The 25,132-nt window shown below is 39.1% G+C and overlaps 1 protein-coding gene across 1 annotated transcript in view; it reads left to right on the top strand.

The window, feature by feature from the left end:
* Positions 1-20,601, top strand: part of C3H1orf87 (chromosome 3 C1orf87 homolog) — an 83,906-nt gene extending 63,305 nt beyond the window's left edge. The window contains exons 9-11 of the mRNA XM_005678339.3: positions 8,345-8,424; positions 11,706-11,913; positions 20,069-20,601. Coding sequence (XP_005678396.2) covers positions 8,345-8,424; positions 11,706-11,913; positions 20,069-20,229 — 449 coding nt within the window. The 3' untranslated portion in view covers positions 20,230-20,601. The remainder of the gene's footprint in view (positions 1-8,344; positions 8,425-11,705; positions 11,914-20,068) is intronic.

The raw sequence follows: 25,132 nt of genomic DNA, 5'->3' as shown, positions 1-25,132 counted from the left end.
GGGATTGGTTCTTATCCATAATTAGAAGACTGAAAGCACAAAATGAGAATAGTGAGTGCACTCATTTCCCTAGGACATTTGTCATAACGAAGTCGGAAACTGAGCAGCCTGAAATAACAGAAATTTCTTCTCTCATGGTTCCAGACACTATAAGTCAGAAATCAAGGTGTCAGGAGGGCCATGCTCCCTCTCAAGGCTCTAGGACAGAGTGTCTCCTTGCCTCTCCCAGCTTCTGGTGGCCCCAGGCTATTCTTGGCTTATGGTTACATAACTACAATCTCTGTCTCTGTCTTCCTGTGGCCTTCTTCCCTCTCTGCCTCTCTTTTGTACCTGTGTCTAAATCCTCCCTCTCTTTCTTTGTACAAAGAGACTACTGTTCATTCAAGTGTGGGCCCACCCAAATCCATAATGATGTCATCTTAACTTGATTACATCTTAAGTTGTTTTCAAACAGGCCTTATTAACAGGTTTCAGTGGTACCTGTTAAAGGATATATTTCAACCAAGGACCATGAGATAACTCAGATTTTAGTAACTATAGAAAGCAGCTATCATCCTTAGGGCTGAAGGAACATAGAGAAAGGTTACTATTAGCAGAACCTAGAATCTCATAGGGTGATTGTAAGTCTAACAAACAAAAAATGTTGGGCAGTGTTACACTCTGCAGAGCAACAGGAGTGTAGTGGTGCTGTTGTTGCACTGTTGCGACAGCCTGTGGCTTACTGACAAACTTAAAGTCTTGATCTCTTCCCATTCCTGTATCGCTGGAGCTATGATTATTAAATGCTGTTAGGCACTGAGTGGGCCATTTTGTTTGCTGTGTCTTTAGCCCAACAGGTAAGTGTCATAAAAGGAAAAAAGTGATATTATAAGAAACTAAAGATAGCTTCGCATTTGGAATGTGTAGAACTGTGAATTTTCTCATTCCCATTTTCAGTAGAAGATTCTATGATAACCTGATTAACATGATTCATTTTCATATATACTGCCTCATATTATAAACTTGATCACATTTGGAATCACAAAAATTCTATGAACTTGCTTTTAATGTGCATATGATATTTGCATATCACATAAATACTTAATGTCTGTAACTTAAGACTAAGGACTAGAATCTTGGCAAGATCAACCAGAAGGCAAGATAAAATACAAAATAATATTTCTTTGAAGGCTATTATTTGGAATTCAAATTGAACAACCAGATAGAAAAGAGGAAAATCTCCTTTGTTTAAGAAGTTAATATCTCATAAAATCTCTAAAATTATCCATACAAAATGTTTCCAACATTCAATTAGAAACCATCAACAATTATATGAGAGGATATGGATTTTCAAATAACTGTAATTAATATGTTTGAGAAAATTAATAAGATGGAGAATTTTCAGCAAATATTTTGAATCTATAAAAAATATGGAGAACAAAACCAAATTTTTTAAATAACTACATTTTAAAACTCAATAGATGAGTTTAACAAAAGAGTGGGCATATCTGAAGAGAGAATTAGTGAACTAGAATATGATTCAGTAGGAAATATTCATATTGAAGTATGAATGAGAAAAGATGATGAAATACACAAAAAGAGTATACAAAAGATAAATAGAAATGGTGACAATATCCAACATACATGTAATGAGGAGGTAGAGAGTAGAGCTGAAGCAATATTGAAGAAAATTATGACTGAAAATTGCCAACAGTGGTAAAATATCTCAAGCCATAGATCCAAGAAATGCTGCAAACTCCCATAAAGACAAATACAAAAGAGCTTAGACCCCTCCAGATACAGATGTTCTAAGATCTAAAGTAGTATTTTACAAAAATGAGGTACGACCCAACTTTGAATCTGTTCACAGTGGAGCCAGTGAAGTGAGGAAGAAGAGGGGAAGCAGGAAGCAAGGAACAGGGCTATCGCATGACTGCAGATGGGGGAAAATTAGAAGGGAATGATGGTCAACTCGGAGGCTCATTGATCCCCCCAAACATTTACTGATGGTCCATCACTCAAGATAACATAGAAAAATGGCTGAGTTTAACCTACCTTTTATTAAGGGTAAAAAAATAATCTATAGTAATTCCTAGTTAGAACTACTTATATTGAAGGAACAGAAAAGCCAGATTTTTGGTTTATGTAACTAAAAACTCTGGCAGCAGCAAGAGCTAAAATGGTTTTATCTAGCTATTGGGCTTCCCTTGTGGTTCAGCTGGTAAGGAATCTGCCTGCAATGTGGGAGACCTGGGTTCAGTCCCTGGGCTGGAAAAGGGAAAAGCTACCCACTCCATAATTCTGGCCTGGAGAATTCCATAGACTAAGTCCATGGTGTTGCCAAGAGTCAGACACTACCGAGTGACTTTCACTTCATGTGTCAGGTCAAGAATCTGCTCTCTGGCTCTCTGCTTCCTTAATCTGGGGTTGGCATCATCTTCAGGCTCTAAATGTTGGTGTCCAACTGCACTGGGCACTCCTGTAATAGCAAAATAGCTCTGGGAGCTAGGCTTATCATCCCTCTACAGCACTCTCTTTTGGGCGGTCCTGCCAAAAAGGAGAGAACTTTACTACCTAAGAAACTATGGCAGATTGTTGTTCAGTTGCTTAGCTGTGTCTGACTCTTTGTGACCCCCACGGACTGCAGAACACAAGGCTTCTCTGTCCTTCTCTATCTCCCTGAGTTTGTTCAAATTCATGTCCATTGAGTTGGTGATGCTATCCAACCATCTCATCTTCTGCCGCCCTCTTCTCCTTTTACCTTCAGTCTTTCCCAGGATCCAGTGAGTCAGCTCTTCACATCAGATGGCCAAAGTATTGGAGCTTCAGCATCAGTCCTTCTAATGAATATTCAGGGTTGATTTCCTTTAGGATTCACTAGTTTGATCTTCTTGCAGTCCAAGGGACTCTCAAGAGTCTTCTCCAGCACCACAATTTAAAAGCATCAATTCTTCGACACTCAACCTTCTTTATGGCCAACTCTCATATCCATACATGACTACTGGAAAAACCATAGCTTTAACTAGACAGACCTTTGTCAGCAAAGTGATGCCCTTGCTTTTAAATACACTGTCTAGGTTTGCCATAGCTGTCCTTACAAGGAGCAAGCATCTTTTAGTTTCATACACACACACACACACGCGCGCGTGCACACACAGACACATGGGGCTTCCATAGTAGCTCAGTGGTAAAGAATCCACCTGCAATGCAGGAGACATGGGTTTGATCCCTGGGTTGGGAAGATCCCCTCGAGAAAGAAATGGCAACCTGCTCCAGTATTCTTGTCTGGGAAATCCCATGGAGAGAGGAGCCTGGCAGGCTACAGTCCATGGAGTCACAAAGAGTCAGACACATCTTAGCAACTAAACCACCACTACAGCTTTTCAGATGCCTTTACACTCTAAGTTGTTACAAAGTATTCAATATAGTTCCCTGCACTACACAGCAGGTCCTACTGTTTACCTACCAATCTCAAATTACCAATTTATTCCTCCCCACCCTCTCCCCTTTGATAACCTTCAATTTATTTTCTATGTTTGTGAGTTTTTATAAGTTTTATAAGTTCTATTTTATAAAAGTTCATTTGTATTACTTTCTGTTTTATAAATGCATTTGTATCACTTTTTTTAGATTCCACATATATTTGTCTTTCTCTTTTTTACTTACTTCACTTAGTATAATAATCTCCAGGTCCATTCACATTGCTGTAAATGATATTATCTATTTTTTTAAATCAGTTTTTATCTATGACTTTATTTTAGGTTTACCTGGGAATTTTCTAGAAGTCCCAAACTGGGTTCTCACCCCCTAGAAATTCTGATATAATTGGTCTGGTGTGACACCTAGGCACTGGTAATTTTTAAAGCTCTCCAAGTGGGAGCATTTTAGCACCAGTGCTGAAGACCATTGATTTCAAGTTATTAGTGGGGGGGTGTGGCAAGAGATGGTAGGGCTGGCTGTGTAACTCTCAGAATCCACTGGAAGCCCTGTAAAACCTGGCCCTTGCAACACCTGGAGATCTCTAGAAGCCAGCTTGGCCTATTTCCTCTAATGCAAATCTTCAAGGCAGACTAGACAGATGGTTATTATTTGTCCTTCCTGCTGTGTTAGAAAAAAAAAAAATCATCCCTACCTCGGATTTCTCAATTTCCACATGTGAAAACCGTTACCTTTTAAAATATGCTTATAGGCATTAGGAAGGAGAAAGGAAAGCTTAAAAGAAACCAAGAAGGCGAGCCTGCATTTTCTCCTTAAGGGACTTTTAGAAATGCCAACAATAGAGAAACTGGACTGGGATAAACTCTAGGTTCTAGATCTTATATTAAAAAGAATAATGCATGTGAAAAATTCCTGGCACATAATGTAAAGTTCTCTTTTCTGGAGAAACTGGATTGCTTAAGATCACATAATAGTAACACAATGATAAACAATACTACATTGCATTGGGCATCTTCCCTGTGTTAAGCATTTTTATGTAGGTAATTTTTAATTACCTACACAAATTATCATTTCAAAATGCAAGTATCATTCCCTTTTCACAACTAACAAGACTAGGATCTGAAAGCTTGCAGCTGGTAAAGGGAAACATCTGGATTATATTAATAACATTCATACCTGACACCAAAGTTCATCTATAGCATCTGGGTTAGATATGGAAGACTAGAGAAAAATCCCTCCTCCTATAGGGCCTGAAAAGGAATGGGAGACACAGAAATATACAATCAGTGGCTTTATTTTCCAAACTTCAAATTAAGGGCACATGGTCATCCATTTTACATGCATTGAGTACTTATTCTAATGCTGGGTTCTGGGCCTTCAGAGATTATGAAATCACATTGCCCTCTCCATCAAGAAACTATGGGAGAAGATTCATAATGATTTGTAAGTGCAATGCTAAGAGTCTAACAAAAGGCTTTTAAATCTAATATGTTTATTTTATAAGCATCCTTACATAGATAGCTCCTGGTTAACGTTTACTGAGTACTTGCTAAGCTCCAAGTATTTGCTTTACATTTTCTAGTCCATTTAATCTTCACAGTAACCTATAGATGGCATTATCCACATTTTACAGAAGTGGAAACAGACACAAAGAGGACAAATTCCTTGCCCTAGATCATGCAGCTAATAAAGAAAAGAGTCAAGCCAGGACTCGAACCCAAGGGATCTGGCTTCAGAGCCTCTATTCCCCCACCATTACGTTATACTGTCGACTTCTACCTTTTTAAAAAATTCATTGATTGAATCGTTTTATTGAAAATAGCAACAGCCAACTCAGAAACAATATGTATTTGTTAATGGCATATTTGGGGCTTCCCTGGTCACTCAGCAATAAAGAATCCACCTGCAGTGCAGGAGCCACAGGAGACGTGGGTTTGATCCCTTGGGACTGGGAAGATTGAGGCAACCAACTCCAGTATTCGTGCCTGGAGAACCCCATGGAGAGAGAAGCCTGGTGAACTATAGTCCATAGGGTTGTAAAGAGTCAGGTAAAACTGAAGTGGCTATGCACACAATGGCATATTTGAATTATGCATTAAATATTGAAGCTGAAGCTCCCAGAAATCTGTGCTGTGTAGCTGTCACAGGAATTTGTACAGTAAAGAAGTTGCCAAGTCTGATGACAGATGTTGAGTGATGAATGAATGATGTCCACAATAAGCCTTAATGGACATAAACTGAAGGTCTTTATGTCTTTTTCCTGCTTCCTAAGGAAGTTTCTTCCATTCATGAAGGCAGCAGCCACAGCAAGTAGTATATGGGCCTTAATCCCTTGGGGTAGGGATGCCATACTCTTCCCATGTAGAACCTCTGACCATAGAAATAAACAAGAAAGGGGAAGACAAAGGTTTTACCGGATCCATCAGGTGAAAACTTGAATGGAAAGGGAGGTGGAAATGCTTCATTCTCTAAGAGGCAAGACCACCCGAAAAGTCTCCTTGCCACTTCCCAAACTAGAAAAGCCCTCTTCATTCAGGGGAGTTCAACAAGTTGATATCGCTGTTTATCTGGAACTCTGCTCTATGCACATGCCCACCATGTGTTTGTTCTTTTTTTTTTTAATTAATATATTTTAATTGGAGGCTAACTGCTTTACAATATTGTGGTGGGTTTTGCCATACATTGACATGAATCAGCCATGGGTGTATATGTGTCCCCCATCCCAAACCCCTCTCCCTCCTCCCTCCCCACCCCATCCATCTGGGTTGTCCCAGTCCACCAGCTTTGAGTGCCTTGTTTCACGCATTGAACTTGGGCTGGTCATCTGTTTCACATATGGTAATATACATGTTTCAATGCTATTCTCTCAAATCATCCCACACTTGCCTTTTCCAACAGAGTCCAAAAGTCTGTTCTTTACATCTGTGTTTCTTTTGCTGTCTTGCATGTAGGGTCATTGTTACCATCTTTCTAAATTCCATATAAATGCGTTAATACACTGTATTGGTGTTTTTCTTTCTGGCTTACTTCACTCTGTATAATAGGCTTCAGTTTCATCTACCTCACTAGATCTGACTCAAACATGTTCCTTTTAATATTCCATTGTGTATATGTACCACAGCTTTCTTATCCATTTGTCTGCTGATGGACATCTAGGTTGCTTCTACGTCCAAGCTATTGTAAACAGGGCTGCAAAGAACATTGGGGTACATGTGTCTCTTTCAATTCTGGTTTCCTCAGTGTGTATGCCCATCAATGGGATTGCTGGGTCATATGGCAGTTCTATTTCCAGCTTTTTAAGGAATCTCCACACTATTCTCCATAGTGGCTGTACTAGTTTGCATTCCCACCAACAGTGTAAGAGGGTTCCCTTTTCTCCACACCCTCCCCAGCATTTATTGTTTGTAGACATTTTGATGGCAGCCATTCTGACCAGCATGAGATGGTACCTCATTGTGGTTTTGATTTGCATTTCTCAAATAACGCATTTGCAAATGCATTTGCATTTCTGAAATTGCATTTCTCTGATAATGAGTAATGTTGAGCATCTTTTCATGTGTTTGTTAGCCATCTGTATGTCTTCTTTGGAGAAATGTCTGTTTAGTTCTTTGGCCCGTTTTTCGATTGGGTCGTTTATTTTTCTGGTATTGAGCTGCATGAGCTGCTTGTAAATTTTGGAGATTAATTCTTCATCAGTTGTTTTGTTTGCTATTATTTTCTCCTATTCTGAAGGCTGCATTTTCACCTTGCTTATAATTTCCTTCATTGTGCAAAAGGTTTTAAGTTTAATTAGGTTCCATTTGTTTATTTTGCTTTTATTTCCATTACTCTGGGAGGTGGGTCATAGAGGATCTTGCTGTGATTTATATCAGAGAGTGTTCTGCCTATGTTTTCCTCTAGGATTTTTATAGTTTCTGGTCTTACATTTAGATCTTTAATCCATTTTCAGTTTATTTTTGTGGATGGTGTTAGAAAGTGTTCTAGTTTCATTCTTTTACAGGTGGTTGACCAATTTTCCCAGCATCACTTGTTAAAGAGATTGTCTTTTTTCCATTGTATATTTTTGCCTCCTTTGTCAAAGATAAGGTGTCCATAGGTCTGTGGATTTATCTCTGGGCTTTCCATTTTGTCCCACTGATCTGTATTTCTGTCTTTGTGCCAGTACCATACTGTCTGGATGACTGTAGCTTTGTAGTATAGTCTGAAATCAGGCAGGTTGATTCCTCCAGTTCCATTCTTATTTCCCAAGATTGCTTTGGCTGTTTGAGGGTTTTTGTGTCTCCATAAAAATTGTGAAATTATTTGTTCTAGTACTGTGAAAAATACCATTGACAGCTTAATAGGGATTGCATTGAATCTATAGATTGTTTGGGGTAGTATACTCATTTTCACTATATTGATTCTTCCAATCCATGAACATGGTATATTTCTCCATCTATTTGTGTCATCTTTGATTTCTTTCATCAGTGTTTTATAGTTTTCTATATATAGGTCTTTTGTTTCTTTAGGTAAACTTATTCCTAAGCACTTTATTCTTTTTGTTACAAGGCCACCATCACTTTTGCCTGGAAACTCCTGTTCACCCTCAGGTCCCCAGTTTAAGTGTCACTTCCTCCAAGAAGCCTTCACTGATCCTCCACCACTCCTACTCCTAGCCCAAAAGAAATTTATTTTCACATTTTCCTTTGTTGTGTTTATGGTAGTTTGTAATTAAATAATAATCTTGAGTGATTATTTAGCACTTTCCTCCCCTTTGTGAGCTTGATCAGGGCAGGAATTAGATCCTTCTTATCCACCAGTGTATCCACATCACCCCATACAAGGCCAACCACATAGCAGAGTCTCAACATTTTCTTTGCCTGGCTTTATATGTGTATATGTTAAAATGAAGAGACCAAGTTAAAACCATTTTTTCTTTCTTGTCCAGGAAAGAAAGGAAAGGAAATTTCTGCTACTCCAGGGCATCCTGAAGCTCCTGAGATATCTCAAGGAAAAATTGAACAAATGGTATGCAGCCTAGTATAGAACTTGGGGATAGGGTTCACCAATACTTTCCCTTCTATTCTCTGATGCTGGGTTAGGCCTTCCCTTCTGAATTTTTTATTTCCACCCAGTACCTCAATATCAGACTATCTCTGACTTTGAGACTCTACTCAAGCAGAGAAGGGAAACAGAAGAACTCCAAGAATGTGATTGATTTCTGCCTGAGCCTGTACACTTGCAGAAACTTCACATCACCCCTCAGTGACCGATTTGTCATTGGCCCCCAAACGTTGAACCTGTAGCATGTGAATGGGTGTCCTTCCAAAGCCTGTGATCAGTCACCAACTGCCGTCAAAATAAAGGGTGGTTGTGAGGCCTATTTTAACATCTTAAATCGAGCTTCCAGAAGCAGGGTGACCTTTTCCCCAGACATCACATTTTAAAATGTAATGGGCTCTTTGATTTAAAAAAAGAAAATCTGGCAAGCAGTTAAAATTCTTTTTAATATTCTCAGCACTTAGCCAGAAGATGCAGACAAAATTGAAAAACAGCCTGAGTTTTTCTGTTGTTGTTTTTTTAAATGCCTGGATTAGAACATAATTCATCTTCAAATGACGGGAGGCCTCTTCATACACTTCACACTTTGAAATATTTTAGAAAATAGTATCCATTTTGGCATGCCTCTACCATGCAAGAAACAACAGCAAATGCTTTTCTCCTTGCGTGTTAAGTCTGTTGTGTGTAAGATTATCAAAAATACATAGTTTGCTCTTTTTCTTGCCTCGTTTGAAGATTTTACTGCATCTCTACAATAATCAGTTCTTCTCACATTCCTATATAAGCAGCATTCGTTGTCTCACTTTTTAGAAAGGGAAACGGAAGCAGAGGTTTGCTAAAGCAGCTTTCTGATTATCCCAGAGAAAGTTTTTATTTATGCATTCACGTATTCATTCAGTAAACATATCCTGTGAACCTACTGTGTGACAGTCACTAACCGAAACTTGTATATAAATAAATGACTATCTCACAGGCACAGCCTCCAGATCTCTGGGGGAGCGAAGAGATACTCTAACAGACACTATCCCATAATAAGTGCTATGATGGATAAAAGAGCTACAAAGAATTTCCCCTCTCCTACCCTGAGGCTGTCAAGGAAGGCCTCCCACAAGGAGGGAAATATGAGTTGGGCCTTGAAGGAGGAGTAGGAGCCCAGCGCATCGAGGCATAGAAAGGCAAGAAGGATTTTACAGTAGAGGAAACAGCATGTAAAAGGCATAAGAGCATCAAGCAGCTTTATTTTTTCCCAGTTTTATGTGGCTGGAGAAAAAGATGCATACATCAAAAGAGAAGCAAGAATAATAACTTAAATGATTTCAAGGACCAAGAAAGGAATTTGGACTTCATTCTGACACAGTGGGACCAAAACAGTATAGGGCATGTTAGTCAGTTACTTACTTACCTACTAGGTTGATCCTGTAATTTCAGGCCCATACAAATCCCCCCCATTCCCTGTCTTTAGTAGTCAAAGAGAGTGTGGAAATATCTGAAGAAATATGTAAGTATTTAAAGTCAGTTCCTCAACTCTAAGGACCTCTTTGAACTTTCTAAATCATACAAATCCTATGCAAATGTGCGTTTATCTGAGTAGATTATCTGAAGCTTTCATTGGATTTCTAAAGTAGTTCAAAGCTCTAAAATGTATAAGAATCCCTATGGTATTTACTTTATAAAAACTTTCAGCTTCTCTCAAAACTGATTTTATAAAAGTAGAACTCTTATACATTAATCTCTTAAGGTGTCCTGGTCACTGGTCATCCGTATGGATACAATTTTGTATAGCATTATATTATTTCAAACAAGATGATTCTTCATATACGCCAGCATGGATCTACGTGGATCTACTGAATTCATGTTTATTGTTAACTTGGCCTCTTATTGAAATTACTATTCTTTAGAGCAGTGGGATCTCCACAGCTTATATGTGAGAAGTTTGAGACAAGGATGGAGAAATTCAGGTATTTGAAAGTTGGGAGAAGCAAAGATGGTATACAAAGTGGGAGGCCTAACTCTGTGACAAATTAGTTAAGAACATTTGGATTGCAACTAACATAACCAACTCAACCACCTTAATTTATTAGATGGATAGAGGAGCATATTTTACATCTATAATTATTTACAAAACAAATTGTATATATAAAATAATTTATAATTATTTAATATATAAACAACCATATATAATAATAATTTCCAACAATAGAAACATAACAAATTAAAATCAGAGACTTGAACTTTGAACATCATCACGACTTCTCATATCCTCTCTCTTCTCTGATGTCAGTTTCATATCCCTTCTCTCTCTCTTTCTTCTCACCTCTCACCCAAAATAATCTCTGTTTTCCCTATCTCTGCCTTTAACTCTCACAAGTGGTTCCAAAATCACTGGATATTGTATTTATTGGCCATTTTCCATTAGATGTCCAGTCCTGAACTATGTGCTTAGACACATGATGTTTCTCTCTATAACCATATGGATCAACAGAAGGGGTAATTCCTGGAAAAGTGGGGTTGGGCAGGTCAAATAATAAACGCCCACTCTCTTTACATGGCAGGTGACAGAATATCTTTCATGGATCTACTGGAACTCATTTGTCTATTTATTCTAAAAACATCTCTACTCTGTACTGGACATGAGTTTAGGATACAAAGATGAGCCTGACATAATCTCTATACCCTTGATCTAGTTTTCTGTCAACCATTAACCGTACAATCTCAGTAAGTCTATTCCTCACACTGGGCCTCAGCTTCCTTTGTTAAATGAACAGGACAGGCAAAACTAGAGGCACCTTAATTCATTACAGTGAGCTCACACATCCAAGGTACATCACATTATTGCTTAAATCATTTTTTTTCCAAGAATCTCACACTCAAGGATTCAGAAGTTTTCCCACCAAGAAATTATAAGCATTGTCTATGCATCCCAATAGTATAAAACAGAGTAGAACATCATGAAAAATCTTAGCTAGTTACAAAACCTCTATGTAAACTAAAAATGCAAGCTGAATAAAAGTCACAATTTCACCCTTCCTGTAAAGAAAAAAGAAAATACTCAGCATAGTTGTCTGTGTCCAGTAAGACTTGGCAGATATGGTCCTATAGCACTGAGGACTTGAACTCCATCCTCCAGATTTACAAGACAGACCTACAATAAATATTGCTAGTTGTGTAGCCTTGTCATTGGCCAAGAAACTGGGGGAGCTCTGGGTGGTGAATGCATTACCAGTGAGATGTTTGTGTTGTTTTGCTAGAAAACTCCAGAAAAAGATTTGAAACCAGAAAACCCACCTCCTGAGACTTCAGCCCCCAAAGATATCCTGAATGCCTTGAAGATCAGGCCAATCTCACAGCCTTCTGTCAGTCCTGTGATGAAAAACACAGCTGAAGAATGTGAGACGTGGATCAACAGGTTCAGGAAGCTAGAAAATGCGCTCTATCTGTGTGATCTGAGTAATACAGGTAAAGTGTGCAGCTTACAGCCCATACACCTTTCTTTTTTTTTTCTTTTTCATTTCACACTGGGATCCACAAATTTTATTTTTTATTAATTTTTGTTGGAGTATAGTTGCTTTACAACATTGTATTAGTTTTTGCTGTACAGCAAAGTAAATCAGTTATACATATATCCATTCTTTTTTAGATTCCTTTCCCATTTAGATCACTACAGAACACTGAATACAGTTTCCTGTGTTATACAGCAGATTTTCATTAGTTACCTATTTTATATATACTTGTATATTTATGTTAAGGGTTTCCCTGGTGGCTCAGACTGTAAAGAATCTGCCTGCAATGTAGAAAACCTGGGTTCGATCCCTGGGTCAGGAAGATATCCTGGAGAAGGGAATGGCTACCCCACTCCAGTATTCTTCCCTGGAGAATTCCACTGAAAGAAAGCCTACAGTTCATGCGGTCACAAAGAGTTGGATACAACTGAGCAACTAACACTTCCACACTTTCATATACGTTAATCCCAATCTTCCAATTTATCCCACCCCCTCTTCTCCCTTTGGTAGTCATAAATTTGTTTTCTATATCTGCGACTGTACTTTTGCTTTGTAAATAAGTTCATCTGTATTATTTTTCTAGATTCCACATATAAGCAATATTACACAGTATTTGTCTTTCACTTTCTGACTTACTTCTGGCTGTATAGCAATCTCTAGGTTGATCCATATCACTGCAAATGGCATTATTTCATTTCTTTTTATGGTTGAATAATATTCCATTGTATATATGTACCACCTCTTCTTTATCCATTCAAGACAGCCCTCAGAATGGGAGAAAATATTTGCAAACAAAGCAACTAATGAGGGATTAATCTCCAGAATATACAAATAGCAAATGCAACTCAATATGAAATAAAACAACCCAATCAAAAAATGACTGGAAGATCTAAATAGACATTTCTCCAAAGAAGACACACGTTGACAAAAAAACACATGGAAAGATTCTCAATGTCACTAAGTATTAGAGATATGTAAGCCAAAACTATAATGGATGGCTGTCATTGTCAAAAAAATCTACAAATAATAAATGCTGGATAGGGTATGGATAAAAGGGACCTTCCAACATAGCTGATGGAAATGTAAACTGGCCACTATGGAGAACAGTATGGAGGTTCCTTAAAAAAACTAAAAATAGAGCTACCATATGTTCCTACAATCCCACTCCTGTCGTATACCAAAGAAAACCATAATTTGAAAGGATGCATACACCCCAGTATTCGTTGCAGCACTATTTACAATAGCCAGGACACAATCATATACCTTTCTATTTGTGTTGCAGTCTGTAAGTGGACTCCTCCCTTTCTTTCACTTCTTAATAAATATAATTTGTACATAAACCATGTGCCTAGCACTGTGCTGAGCACAATCAGGAAAAAAAGATAAATCAGACATGAATCCCCTACCAGGTTGCTGACAGTTTCTCTGAGTCTAACCCACAATCCAATCATGTAACTCCCCTGATTGAAATCTTCAGCATGCCTGCTAATAGATTGATCCCTAAACTCTTTAACAGGAGTTTGTATTCCCCATTATAATGATTAATTTGCCTTCCTCAAACGTGCCTTGCTTTCTCCTGTGGCTATGCCTTTTCTAAACCTATGTCCTCCACATGAGCTATCTGCCTCTCTAACTACCCCACACCCTGCCAGCTCCTTACCTTGTCCACCTGGCTAATTAGTGTCTAAATATCTTTTAGGTTGGAACTCAAGCTCTACTCCTCTGAGACTTTCAGGATTTCCCCAGACAGATCTAGGCCAACCTTTATCAGCCTCTCAGAGTTCTTTAACACCCATTATCATATTTCTATATTGTATCTTTCTATTCGGAACTTCCTACTATCCACCCAGTAGACTACATTCCTTTTTTATCCTGGTACATTGCACAGTTCTGTTCGACCTTTTTTAGCATGAACAAATAAATGAGTGAATGTTCATAAATAACTAAACCCAAAATAGAAGGTAATAAATGCCATTAGAGGGTGGTGCTATGCGGGCATTTGGAGAAAGGAGAATTCCTTCATAGTGAGGTGATCAGAAAAGGTTATATTAGTTTGAAATTGCTCATTAAAGATAAAGTACTGTTTATATACAAAGGAATGAAATAGAGGGCCCTTTCTGGCAAAGGTGCAAGTTAGCCAAGCAAAATATTATGTATGAAGCTCAATGCAAGGAATTTGGTTTGAATAGAATATAAGTGCCATTAAGAAGCCTATTAAATGAAAAAGGTGAAACTATAGGATAGGATCAGATCTAGGAAGGTGTTAGATAACAGACCAAGGAATTTGGATTTAATTCAAAGATAGTGAGTAGCATGTTGAGTTTCTAAACAGGGATTGATATGGTGAAGTTGTATTTCATAAAGGTCCTCAATGGCTATGTGCAGAATGAAGGAGAAATTTAAAGCATAAAAAGAGTAAAGGATGTTATTGCAAAGTCTAAGTGAGAGAGAATGAAATTCAGAACTAGGTCAGAGACCCATGGAATGGAAAAGAGGGAGCAGATACAAAAACATATGCACTGAAATTGTTGGACTTAATTACATACTGTGTTCATGAAGAGTTAGCATTATACATGGAGTCTAAAAATATGGAATATGTAGTTCCATACCACCAATGGTGGTTGCCAGGAAAAACAGAGAAATGTTGGTCAAAGGGTACAAACTTTCAGCTAGAAGGTAAATTTCAAGGATTTAACATACATCATGGTGACTCTCATTAACAATATTGTGTTGTGTACTTGAAAGCTACTGTTAGAGTAGAGCTTTAATGGACTCACCATAACAACAACAACAGAATGGTAATTATGAGAGGTAAAGGATTTGTTAACCAACCTTATTTTAATAAACATTTTATAATATATATGTGTATCAATCATCACATTGTACACCTTAAACTTATACAATGTTATATATTAATGTCAGTTACCTCTCAAAAGAGTTAATGTGCACATTAGTACTTTCTAGAAGTGATCATATAACAATACTAATACTTTTTCATTCTCTGTAATGTTTTTGTTTCATCTTGCTTTGAATTCTAGACCACATAAAACATAAATATCATACAATATGCAAGGACTTCTAATAACTATACCAAAGAGAGGGGGAAATGAAAATTTTAGATGAAAAATTCACCTAGCTGAATTAGAAACTCATTTATTAAACTTCTGTTATAAGCCTGGCACTGTGCTAGAAGCTAGACCAAGAGGAAAACCAGAAAGGATGAGACATGGTCTCATCAAGGAACTTGTAGGTAAAGGCTTACCTAAAGGCTGGCAATAGTTCAATGCCAGTAAAACAAAAACTTTAAAGACAGATTTTAGTAAAGCATTATAACTGAAGACACAAACTAGAGTTAAAGAATTCAAAGAAAAAATAAGATTTTTTTTTTTTTAAGCACACTGTGTAATGTGGGCAGGTACTCAGAGAGGGCTCACTAGAACTTGAGCTGCACTTGGAAGGAGAGGTACAAAAGACTTTGAAACCATCTTCTGCAAAGGTTAGAAGGCGAGAATGAGTATGATAGGGGAGAGAGTAAGAAAGATAGGACTGACGGTCATGTTGAACCAGATGGTGAAGCTGATACCATGTTGTGAATCCTGTGGGCTGGGATGAGCTTAATTCTCTACCCAGTGTTCACCAAGTTTCAACTAGAGAACGCTGAGAAAGCTGAAATGGATCATTTAGGGAAGATACTGGAGACAAGGAGATCAAACGGTTACTGAAATATTCATCAGTCTAGGCATACATATCTAAACTGCAAGAGTGGTAATGGGGTTACAAACAAAACCAAAACTCAAGCAGAGAGAAAAGATGTTTCTAAAGAAACAAATGCTGAGTTTTGATGATGGATGACAGATCATAAACTTAGTTGCTAAGAGACTCCCCAAAGACTGGGACCTTTCTCATACTTCTGAACTGTTCTGGGGAAAAACGCAGTTTTGTTGACTTTGGGGCAGATTCTGGCAGATTTAAAATGACTTTCTCATGGCCTTTTCACTATTTATGCCTGTTTTCTCTGTTTCTATGAAATTCATTAGTTCTTCAATAGCCAAGGAATGTGTCAGCCAGAACTGGAAACATCTATAACTATCTATAATGAGGAAAGAGGATTAACTGAGGTCATCTTCTTGGTTTATTAGCCGCAGTATTTAGCAGACCACCACAGCCTTCCTCTAGACACTGAGTAGATGATCCCTACTCTGCCCAGTGATGAATCAGTGATCTTTATTATGTGCAAGGAAATATGTAGGGCAGGGTGTTCTTTATCCAGGGTGAAGGCAGAACATCCATCATTAAATTAGTGTTTCTGGGAACCTACTCTGTGCTTCTTCTTTAATGGGGGTTGTCAAGAAAATATTCTTGAGGGGAAAGACTAAGGAATGACTATGAATAGCTGGTCGTGCTTTCTAAAGAAAGATGGGTGGTTGGGATAAATTGACTGGCGGATTTGGAATTTTCCCAATGAACTAAAGGCTAAATAGAAAATATTTTAGAGTTCAAAGAGGCAGAGAGCAAAGAGAGCCCTCAAGGATATTCTCTGCATGGGTCTGGACTTTGTATACATGGCATCACTAATTCCTCACATCAACCACTTGCTGAAAGGATTAATGTTCTTATTTAGAGAGAAGAAAGCCAAACTCAAAGTGATAAAATATCAGCCAGTGAGAAGTTGAGGCAAAATTCTAACCCCAGTTCTACTGAACTTCCCACTATACCAGACTCCCATGACATACTGAAGAGAGCATGAGGTTTGGCTTGTTGCTTTGTTAGTTTGCTTCTTTGTGTGTTTTTAACCAGATTCAAGTTCAGACTTCACATGCAGCTGTCACCTTTATTCACCAAGTCTGTTTCCTCATCTGTAAAATAGTAAAACTAATAAAAATAAAACATACCTTCCAGATTTGAGAAAGGATCCAGGGAGATTTTAAAGTTCTTTACAAAGTGTAAAATGAAATGGATAGTAAAGAGGTTCTTACTGCTTTCATTTTGGTTCCGGTAGGATAGGGACAGGCTTTAACAACACTAAGATGGATTGAAAAGTTTATTTCATGCAGTTGTTTGGGGCATTTCCTAATGACAGAAAATCAGACAGAAATAAATTTCAGCCAGTGGACTTTTGTCTAATACTACAAATCCTCTACTAATAGTAAAGCTTAGAAGATAGAAGAAAAGGCCCCCCAATTTAACTTATATGCAGAGTACATCATGAGAAACACTGGGCTGGAAGAAACACAAGCTAGAATCAAGATTGCCAGGATAAATATCAATAACCTCAGATATGCAGATGACACCACCCTTATGGCAGAAAGTAAAGAGGAGCTAAAAAGCCTCTTGATGAAAGTGAAAGAGGAGAGTGAAAAAGTTGGCTTAAAGCTCAACATTCAGAAAATGAAGATCATGGCGTCCGGTCCCATCACTCCATGGGAAATAGATGGGGAAACAGTGGAAACAGTGTCAGACTTTATTTTGGGGGGCTCCAAAATCACTGCAGATGATGACTGCAGCCATGAAATTAAAAGATGGTTACTCCTTGGAAGAAAAGTTATGACCACCCTAGATAGTATATTCAAAAGCAGAGACATTCCTTTGCCGACTAAGGTCCATCTAGTCAAGGCTATGGTTTTTCCTGTGGTCATGTATGGATGTGAGAGTTGGACTGTGAAGAAGGCTGAGCGCCGAAGAATTGATGCTTTTGAACTGTGGTGTTGGAGAAGACTCTTGAGAGTCCCTTGGACTGCAAGGAGATCCACCCAGTCCATTCTGAAGGAGATCAACCCTGGGATTTCTTTGGAAGGAATGATGCTAAAGCTGAAACTCCAGTACTTTGGCCACCTCATGCGAAGAGTTGACTCATTGGAAAAGACTCTGATGCTGGGAGGGATTGAGGGCAGGAGGAGAAGGGGACGACAGAGGATGAGATGGCTGGATGGCATCATGGACTCGATGGACGTGAGTCTGAGTGAACTCCAGGAGATGGTGATGAACAAGGAGGCCTGGCGTGCTGCGATTCATGGGGTCGCAAAGAGTTGGACACAACTGAGCGACTGAACTGAACTGAGCTGAACACCACCATTGGTGATTCTTATATGTATTTCTTAACATTAATTCTAATTTTTAATTAAAATATAAATTATACACAAATAATTTTTTCTAGTTAAAGTATATTTCCATGTGTTTTAAATAATGTTGATGATATAACTATTATAACCATCCTATCATTGTGTCTACATTAATGAGTGCTTTATAGTCCTAACACTTTGGTAAGCACTTATTATTTTATTCATTTTCATCCAATTTAATTATTCCTATTTTAGAGTCAAGGAAACTGAGGCTCAAAAATTTAAAGCATCTTTCTCAGTCAGGCATACTCCAAAGCTCAGTACTTATATTTCCAGAGGTAGAGTATGAGGAAAAGTCTTGAGGGGTCCAAGCTAGACTAGGTCAAGAGCAACTGCCCCATCCAGAAAATTCCAAAGATGCAACTGACCAACTCAAAGAAAGATATTTCTGCAAAGGAAAGGACCAACATTATAATAGGAGAAAGAGACCACAAATAAACCTGAAAAGAAACAGGAAACTGGACAGAATGGGATGGAGTGAGATGGCATAGGATGATATGGAATAGGATAGGATGGGATGGGAAGGGACAAGACAGGACCGAATAAAACTGGATGGAATAAATCACACTAGGAGCCCAGCTGTCTATAGTCCACTGTTAGAACCACTCATTAGAGAGTAATTCAGAGGAGAACATGACACTCAACTATCGTTGCATGTTTGCACAAAACCAGAGCTTACACAGAGATGACAGGTGTCACGAGAGCCCAACACTAATTGACTGGCCATGGCTTTCTACAGAATGACCAGGGGACCACTCCCTCTGGATTCTTTGAGAAAAAATTTCACAATCATTATGATAACTTATGCAAATACAGGAGACCAGAAGAACAACATGCAAGGGATATATCCTTTACCCCTATAACAGGTATTTAAAAAGCTTGATACCTGTAGCATAGATGTTCACAATTCATGGAAAATATTTAGAAAATGATCTGAGCCCTGCTTGAAACAATCTCTTTCCCTTCATTCTATAATACAATGTGATGATTAAATGCAAGGACTAAGCACAACCTTGGGCAAGAGAATTCTCATCTCCATGCCTCAGTTTCCCTCTCTTTGCAAAACGAGTTGTTGTGAGGATTAAGTGAGTCAATATTGGTTAAGTTGTTTGGAGGGATGCCTGCAACATGGTGAATGCTGTATATGAGTATCAATCAATATTGTTGCTGTTGCACTCTAGTTAATTTTCTGCATCTGTTATCATCCTGACTGGTTGGAGATCTTCCTAAGGTAACAAACACCTTCTCAATATCCTCTCTATTCCCAGGCACAGTATCTGGCATTTATAAACTCACAAATCGAGGCTTATCAGTGAGTTATTGATTTTTGCTGTTATTGTGTTCTACCCTTACACTCCTCTCTGCAGCTATCAAAATCTGCTTACACTTAGCATGAAAAGCGCATCAGCATTGCTACACATAACATGTGGGTACTAGAGTGTATCCTGTGATGATAAGTACCATCTCTATTCCACAGATTTAGACTCTGAGCCTCAAGAAGTTAGATGATTTACCTGTAATCACACGGCAAGCTGGAGGGAGTCACAGTAAACACATCTCCAGAAATGCATAAAAGTGAGCTATTTAAATCCTGCATGTTTAGGAATGTGTTTGGATATTTCAATAAGATAAACATAAAACCAGAGCAATTATGAATTGTTTTTAGCAGGCACCCCACCATTTTCAAAAATTGGTCTCTTAAAGTTTTATGGCTACAAAGAACAAGCTAAAATTGTTTGAGTCTACCTATGGATTTTATTGGACCCCATCCCCTCTCCCCCAGATCACTGTCAAATTCCTCTCAGCATCTATGACACATGGTCAGGACTGTAAGTATCTTTTTAGGATGTCATATTTTTTTTTTAAAGCTTAAAGTTTCAAAATATTAGCATTTAATTTTTGCTCAGAAGTCATTCAAACTAATGCATTTTCCTCTTTTGTGTTTTCTCCATTCTTTTTTAAAAACCTCTCACTCACCCGACCTAATGATAGGAGTCCTAGAGAAGGAACGAGCCAGATGCCTCATTCACAACTACAATCTCATTTACAACCTGTCCCTGAGCCCTCGGAAAATTGACCAAGCCTTGCGGAGTTTCTGTGCTGGAGAAAATATGCTCTTGGAGCCAGCGCTTTGGTACTTAAAGGAGCTATGATAACAAGCCCATATTGTGAGAACAGATGTTCCCTTTATCTCCCTTTTTACCCAGACACGTGTTTCTCCCCGGCCCGAGTGCAGTGGTGGAGGCACTGTCAGAATTGAGGCCGGCGCAGCTATTGTAGACACTTTGAACTTGGACTTGGTTTCTGGCTAGGATGCTCGCTCATAAGCAGCTCCAAGTGATCTGAGAAAACCAGGTTTTTCTCTTCTGAGGTGGCAAAAGCCCAATTTCTTAAAATCCTCTTCTAATCTTATAAAGCTGATGATGAATATTCAAAGATTTTTTTGCTATATTGCTGATCAAACAGTATTTTTGCAAACTCTGCAGTTCCATATAGTAAAAAAACACGCTGCTGCTGCTAAGTTGCTTCAGTCGTGCTCGACTCTGTACGACCCCATAGACGGCAGCCCAACAGGCTCCCCCATCCCTGGGATTCTGCAGGCAAGAACACTGGAGTGGGTTGCCATTTCCTTCTTCAATGCATGAAAGTGAAAAGTGAAAGTGAAGTCCTGTCCGACTCCTAGCAACCCCATGGACTGCAGCCCACCAAGGTCCTCCATCCATGCGAATTTCCAGGCAAGAGTACTGGAGCGGGTTGCCATTGCCTTCTCTGAAAAAAAAAAAAAAAAAATGCTAGATGTTGTCAACTTCCAAAAATGCTTGTCAATAATAAGTCAATCTTTCCTCTAGTCACTATTCCAGGATTTCCACACTATAAGAAAAATAAAAGTATTAACAATGAATTGTCTTAATACTAAGCAGCAGAAGCAGAATTTCAAGTGAGGTTTTCTGAACAAGTCTAATATTTTTTCTAGTACAAAACTAGACAGCGTTACACTGTCCCCAGGGATGTTTCCACAGAGTAGTGGATACAAGTTTTTAGGAGGGACTTCTGGGACAAAGGATTCTGTAAATAGGTAACTTCTTCTTTGTTTCCTCTGGCAGCTGGCAGCAAAATCAAGCAAAGCTTTCCACCCATTCCCATAGTTCTCCCCCTCCTCCAATTTGCACCCCCTGCATAATACACATTCACAGTCACATCGCACACACAGGTGGCCTGAGTTCATTGAAGGAAATCTAGGACTTCGGAGAAAGAAGTATTCCTAGTACTGTTATTAATGCTGAGGGACCTGGATCCTGATTTTCAAATCTCTGTGTGTGGGAGACAGGATGAAGGATTTAGGTCAAGGGAAAAAATAAATCGAAGACCTTTGTTGTTGTTTCATCACTAAGTCCTGTCTGACTCTGTGACCCCATGGACTGTAGCCCACCAGGCCCCCCTGTCCATGGGATTTTCCAGGAAAGAAGACTAGAGTGGGTTGCCACTTCCTTCTCCAAGGGATCTCCCCAACCAAGGGATCAAACCCATATCTCATGCATCTGCAGGCATATTCTTTACCACTTAGCCACCAGGGAAGCCCCTGAAAGTCTCTAAGTATCCCCTTTAATACACTGTATATTATGGGGTATCTCGTAAAGTCTTATGAATTAAATCTTAAGAACCAAATAATTTGGATACACTAACATAAATGATACCTGAGGGCCTTCTATTCTGACATGCTCTAGTTTTTATAATCCTTGAGTTGCCCAGAGAAATGCCTCTTGATACAGACCAACTACTCCTCTAACATTCGAGAACCCTCAGGCTTGCAGGCTGCCTTTTAGGGCAAGTTCAGTTCAGTTCAGTCGCTCAGTCACATTCAACTCTTTGTGACACCATGGACTGCAGCACGCCAGGCTTCCCTGTCCATTACCAACTCCTGGAGCCTACCAATGTCCATCGCACTGGTGATGCCATCCAAACATATTCTCTCTCGTCCCTTTCTCCTCCCGCCTTCAATCTTTCCCAGCATCAGGGTCTTTACCAATGAGTTGGTTCTTCGCATCAGTTGGCCAGAGTTTTGGAGTTTCAGCTTCAGCATCAGTTCTTCCAATGAATATTCATTCAGGACTGATTTCCTGTAGGATGGATTGGTTGGATCTCCTTGCAGTCCAAGGACTCTCAAGAGTCTTCTCCAACACCACAGTTCAAAAGCATCGATTCTTTGGTGCTCAGCTTTCTTTATAATCCAACTCTCATATCCATACAAGACTACTGGAAAAACCATAGCTTTGACTAGACAGACCTTTGTTGGTAAAGTAATGTCTCTGCTTTTTAACATGCTGTCTAGGCTGGTCATAGCTTTTCTTCCAAAGAGCAAGTATCTTTTAATTTCACAGCTGCAGTTACCATCTGTAGTGATTTTGGAGCCCCCCAAAATAAAGTCTCTCACTGTTTCCATTGTTTCCCCATCTATTTGCCATGAAGTGATGGGACCAGATGCCATGGTCTTAGTTTTGTGAATGTTGAGCATTAAGCCAACATTTTCACTGTCCTCTTTCACTTTCATCAAGAGACTCTTCAGTTCTTCTTCACTTTCTGCCATAAGGGTAATGTCATCTGCGTATCTAAGATTATTGATATTTCTCCTGGCAATCTTGATTCCAGCTTGTGCTTCTTCCAGCCCAGCGTTTTTCATGATGTACTCTGCACATAAGTTAAATAAGCAGGGTGACAATATATAGCCTTGACGTACTCCCTTTCCTATTTGGAACCAGTCCGTTGTTCTATGTCCAGTTCTAACTGTTGCTTCCTGACCTGCTTACAGATTTCTCAGGAGGCAAGTCAGGTGACCTGGTATTCCCATCTCTTTAAGAATTTTCCACAATTTGTTGTGATCCACGCAGTCAAAGGCTTTGGCATAGTCAATAAAGCAGAAGTAGATGTTTTTTCTGGAACTCTCTTGTTTTTTCAATTATCCAACAGATGCTGGCAATTTGATCTCTGGTTCCTCTACCTTTTTAAATCCAGCTTGAACATCTGGAAGTTCACAGTTCACATACTGTTGAAGCCTGGCTTGGAGGATTTTGAGCATTAGTTTGCTAGCATGTGAGATGAGCGCAATTGTACAATAGTTTGAACATTCTTTGGCATTGCCTTTCTTAGGGATTGGAATGAAAACTGACCTTTTCCAGCCCTGTGGCCACTGCTGAGTTTTCCAGATTTCCTGGCATATTGAGTTCAGCAGTTTCACAGCATCATCTTTGAGGATTTGAAATAGCACAACTAGAATTCCATCACCTCCACTAGCTTTGTTCATAGTGATGCTTCCTAAAGGCCACTTGTCTTCACATTCCAGGATGTCTGGCTCTAAGTGAGTGATCACACCATCATGGTTATCTGGGTCATGAAGATCTTTTTTTAATAGTTCTTCTATGTATTCTTGCCATCTCTTTTTAATATCTTCTGCTTCTGTTAGGTCCATAGCATTTCTGTCCTTTATTTTTCTCATCTCTGTATGAAATGTTCCCTTGGTATCTCTAATTTTCTTGAAGAGATCTCTAGTCTTTCCCATTCTGTTGTTTTCCTCTCTTTCTTTGCACTGATCACTGAGGAAGGCTTTCTTATCTCTCCTCGCTACTCTTTGGAACTCTGCATTCAGATGGGTATATCTTTCCTCTTCTCCTTTAAGGGCAAAGAAGAAAGCAGACAAGCATGGCTTTCACATGTTACCAAAGTGCCAAATGAGGAAAATTAGAATATTAGATCAGACATTCATTATGCATTGGGCAACTACTGTTTGCCAAGAACTTGACATATTTTGTTTCATCCAACTGTGACAACTAGATGTGGAAAGTTTCATGGCTCCATTTTACAGATTTTGAAACAGGCTCAGAGAAGTGAAGCAGAAGAAAGCTATTGAGTTGTACCCATTGATAACTGACTGGAGGGATGGGATCTTCTGGAAAACACTGGGCACATGATACTTCAGAATGCCCTGGTAATGCCTGTAAGTAAAATATATATAAAGATAAAAGGAAGGTGGGAGGGAAGTTCAGGAGGGAGGGGGACGTATGTATACCTATGGCTGATTCATGTTGATTATGGCAGAAACCAACACAATATTGTAAATCAATTATTCTCCAATGAAAAATAAATGATTTTTTAAAGTACAGATAAAAGGAATTTCTGCCTATACCAGATATACCACTAGGCCTTGCCACTTGCTTTAATGTAGATTCTCAAAAGTCCAGAATGAATTGAACTGAACAAATTTTTGATGAAAACTCCTGTGCTTATAAGAATGCCCTGGTATATCCTACATCTCCGTGGGAAAGGGGCCTGGAGAGGTCTTTAGGGTGAAGGGAGGCCCTATACATGAAGCTGGAGTTGTTAGACTTAGTCATAAGGTCCTGAAGGCAATGATTTCACCTTGCCCAATTCTCTGCATCCAACATGTTGTCCAACACCTGACAAACAGCCTCAGCACCCAACGCACACAGCTGGAGGGGACTCCACGGACACAGAATGAAGCCTGAGAGCGCCCCCACAGCCGTGTGACACAGGTCGTGCATCCCCTGCGGCAGTGGCAGGGTGAGTGCTTCTAGAAGCGGGGTAGCCACGGCCAGATCTGGATCCACAGGCACCTCCTAACCACCACTACCCACCCTTCAGGAGAAAAAAAAAGAATAAACTTTAAAACCAGCCAAGAGGATTTCCCTATGGTCCATTGGCTAAGACTCTGCACTCTTAACACAGGGGACCAGGTTCAATCCCTGGTCAGGGAACTAGATCTCACACACTGCAACTAAGAATTCTCATGCCACAACTAAAGATCCTGTGTGCCACAGCAAAGATGGAAGATGCTACGTGCTACAACTAAGACCCGGTGCAGCCAAATAAATAAAGTAAAAAGCTACCTTGAAAAAAAAAAAAAAAAAAACAGCCAAATCCTGCTCTAGCACTTAGTAGGTGGCGGTCTTGGCAAATGCTAAAATCTCCCTGAGCTTCAGTTCCTTCATGTGTAAAATGGCAATAATTGTACTTTGGGGGAAGTTTTTTAAATGCTGAAAGCCA

The sequence above is a fragment of the Capra hircus genome, chromosome 3 (genome assembly GCF_001704415.2).
Source record: "Capra hircus breed San Clemente chromosome 3, ASM170441v1, whole genome shotgun sequence".
Taxonomy (NCBI): domain Eukaryota; kingdom Metazoa; phylum Chordata; class Mammalia; order Artiodactyla; family Bovidae; genus Capra; species Capra hircus.
This window is presented reverse-complemented; position numbering and strand designations above follow the sequence as displayed.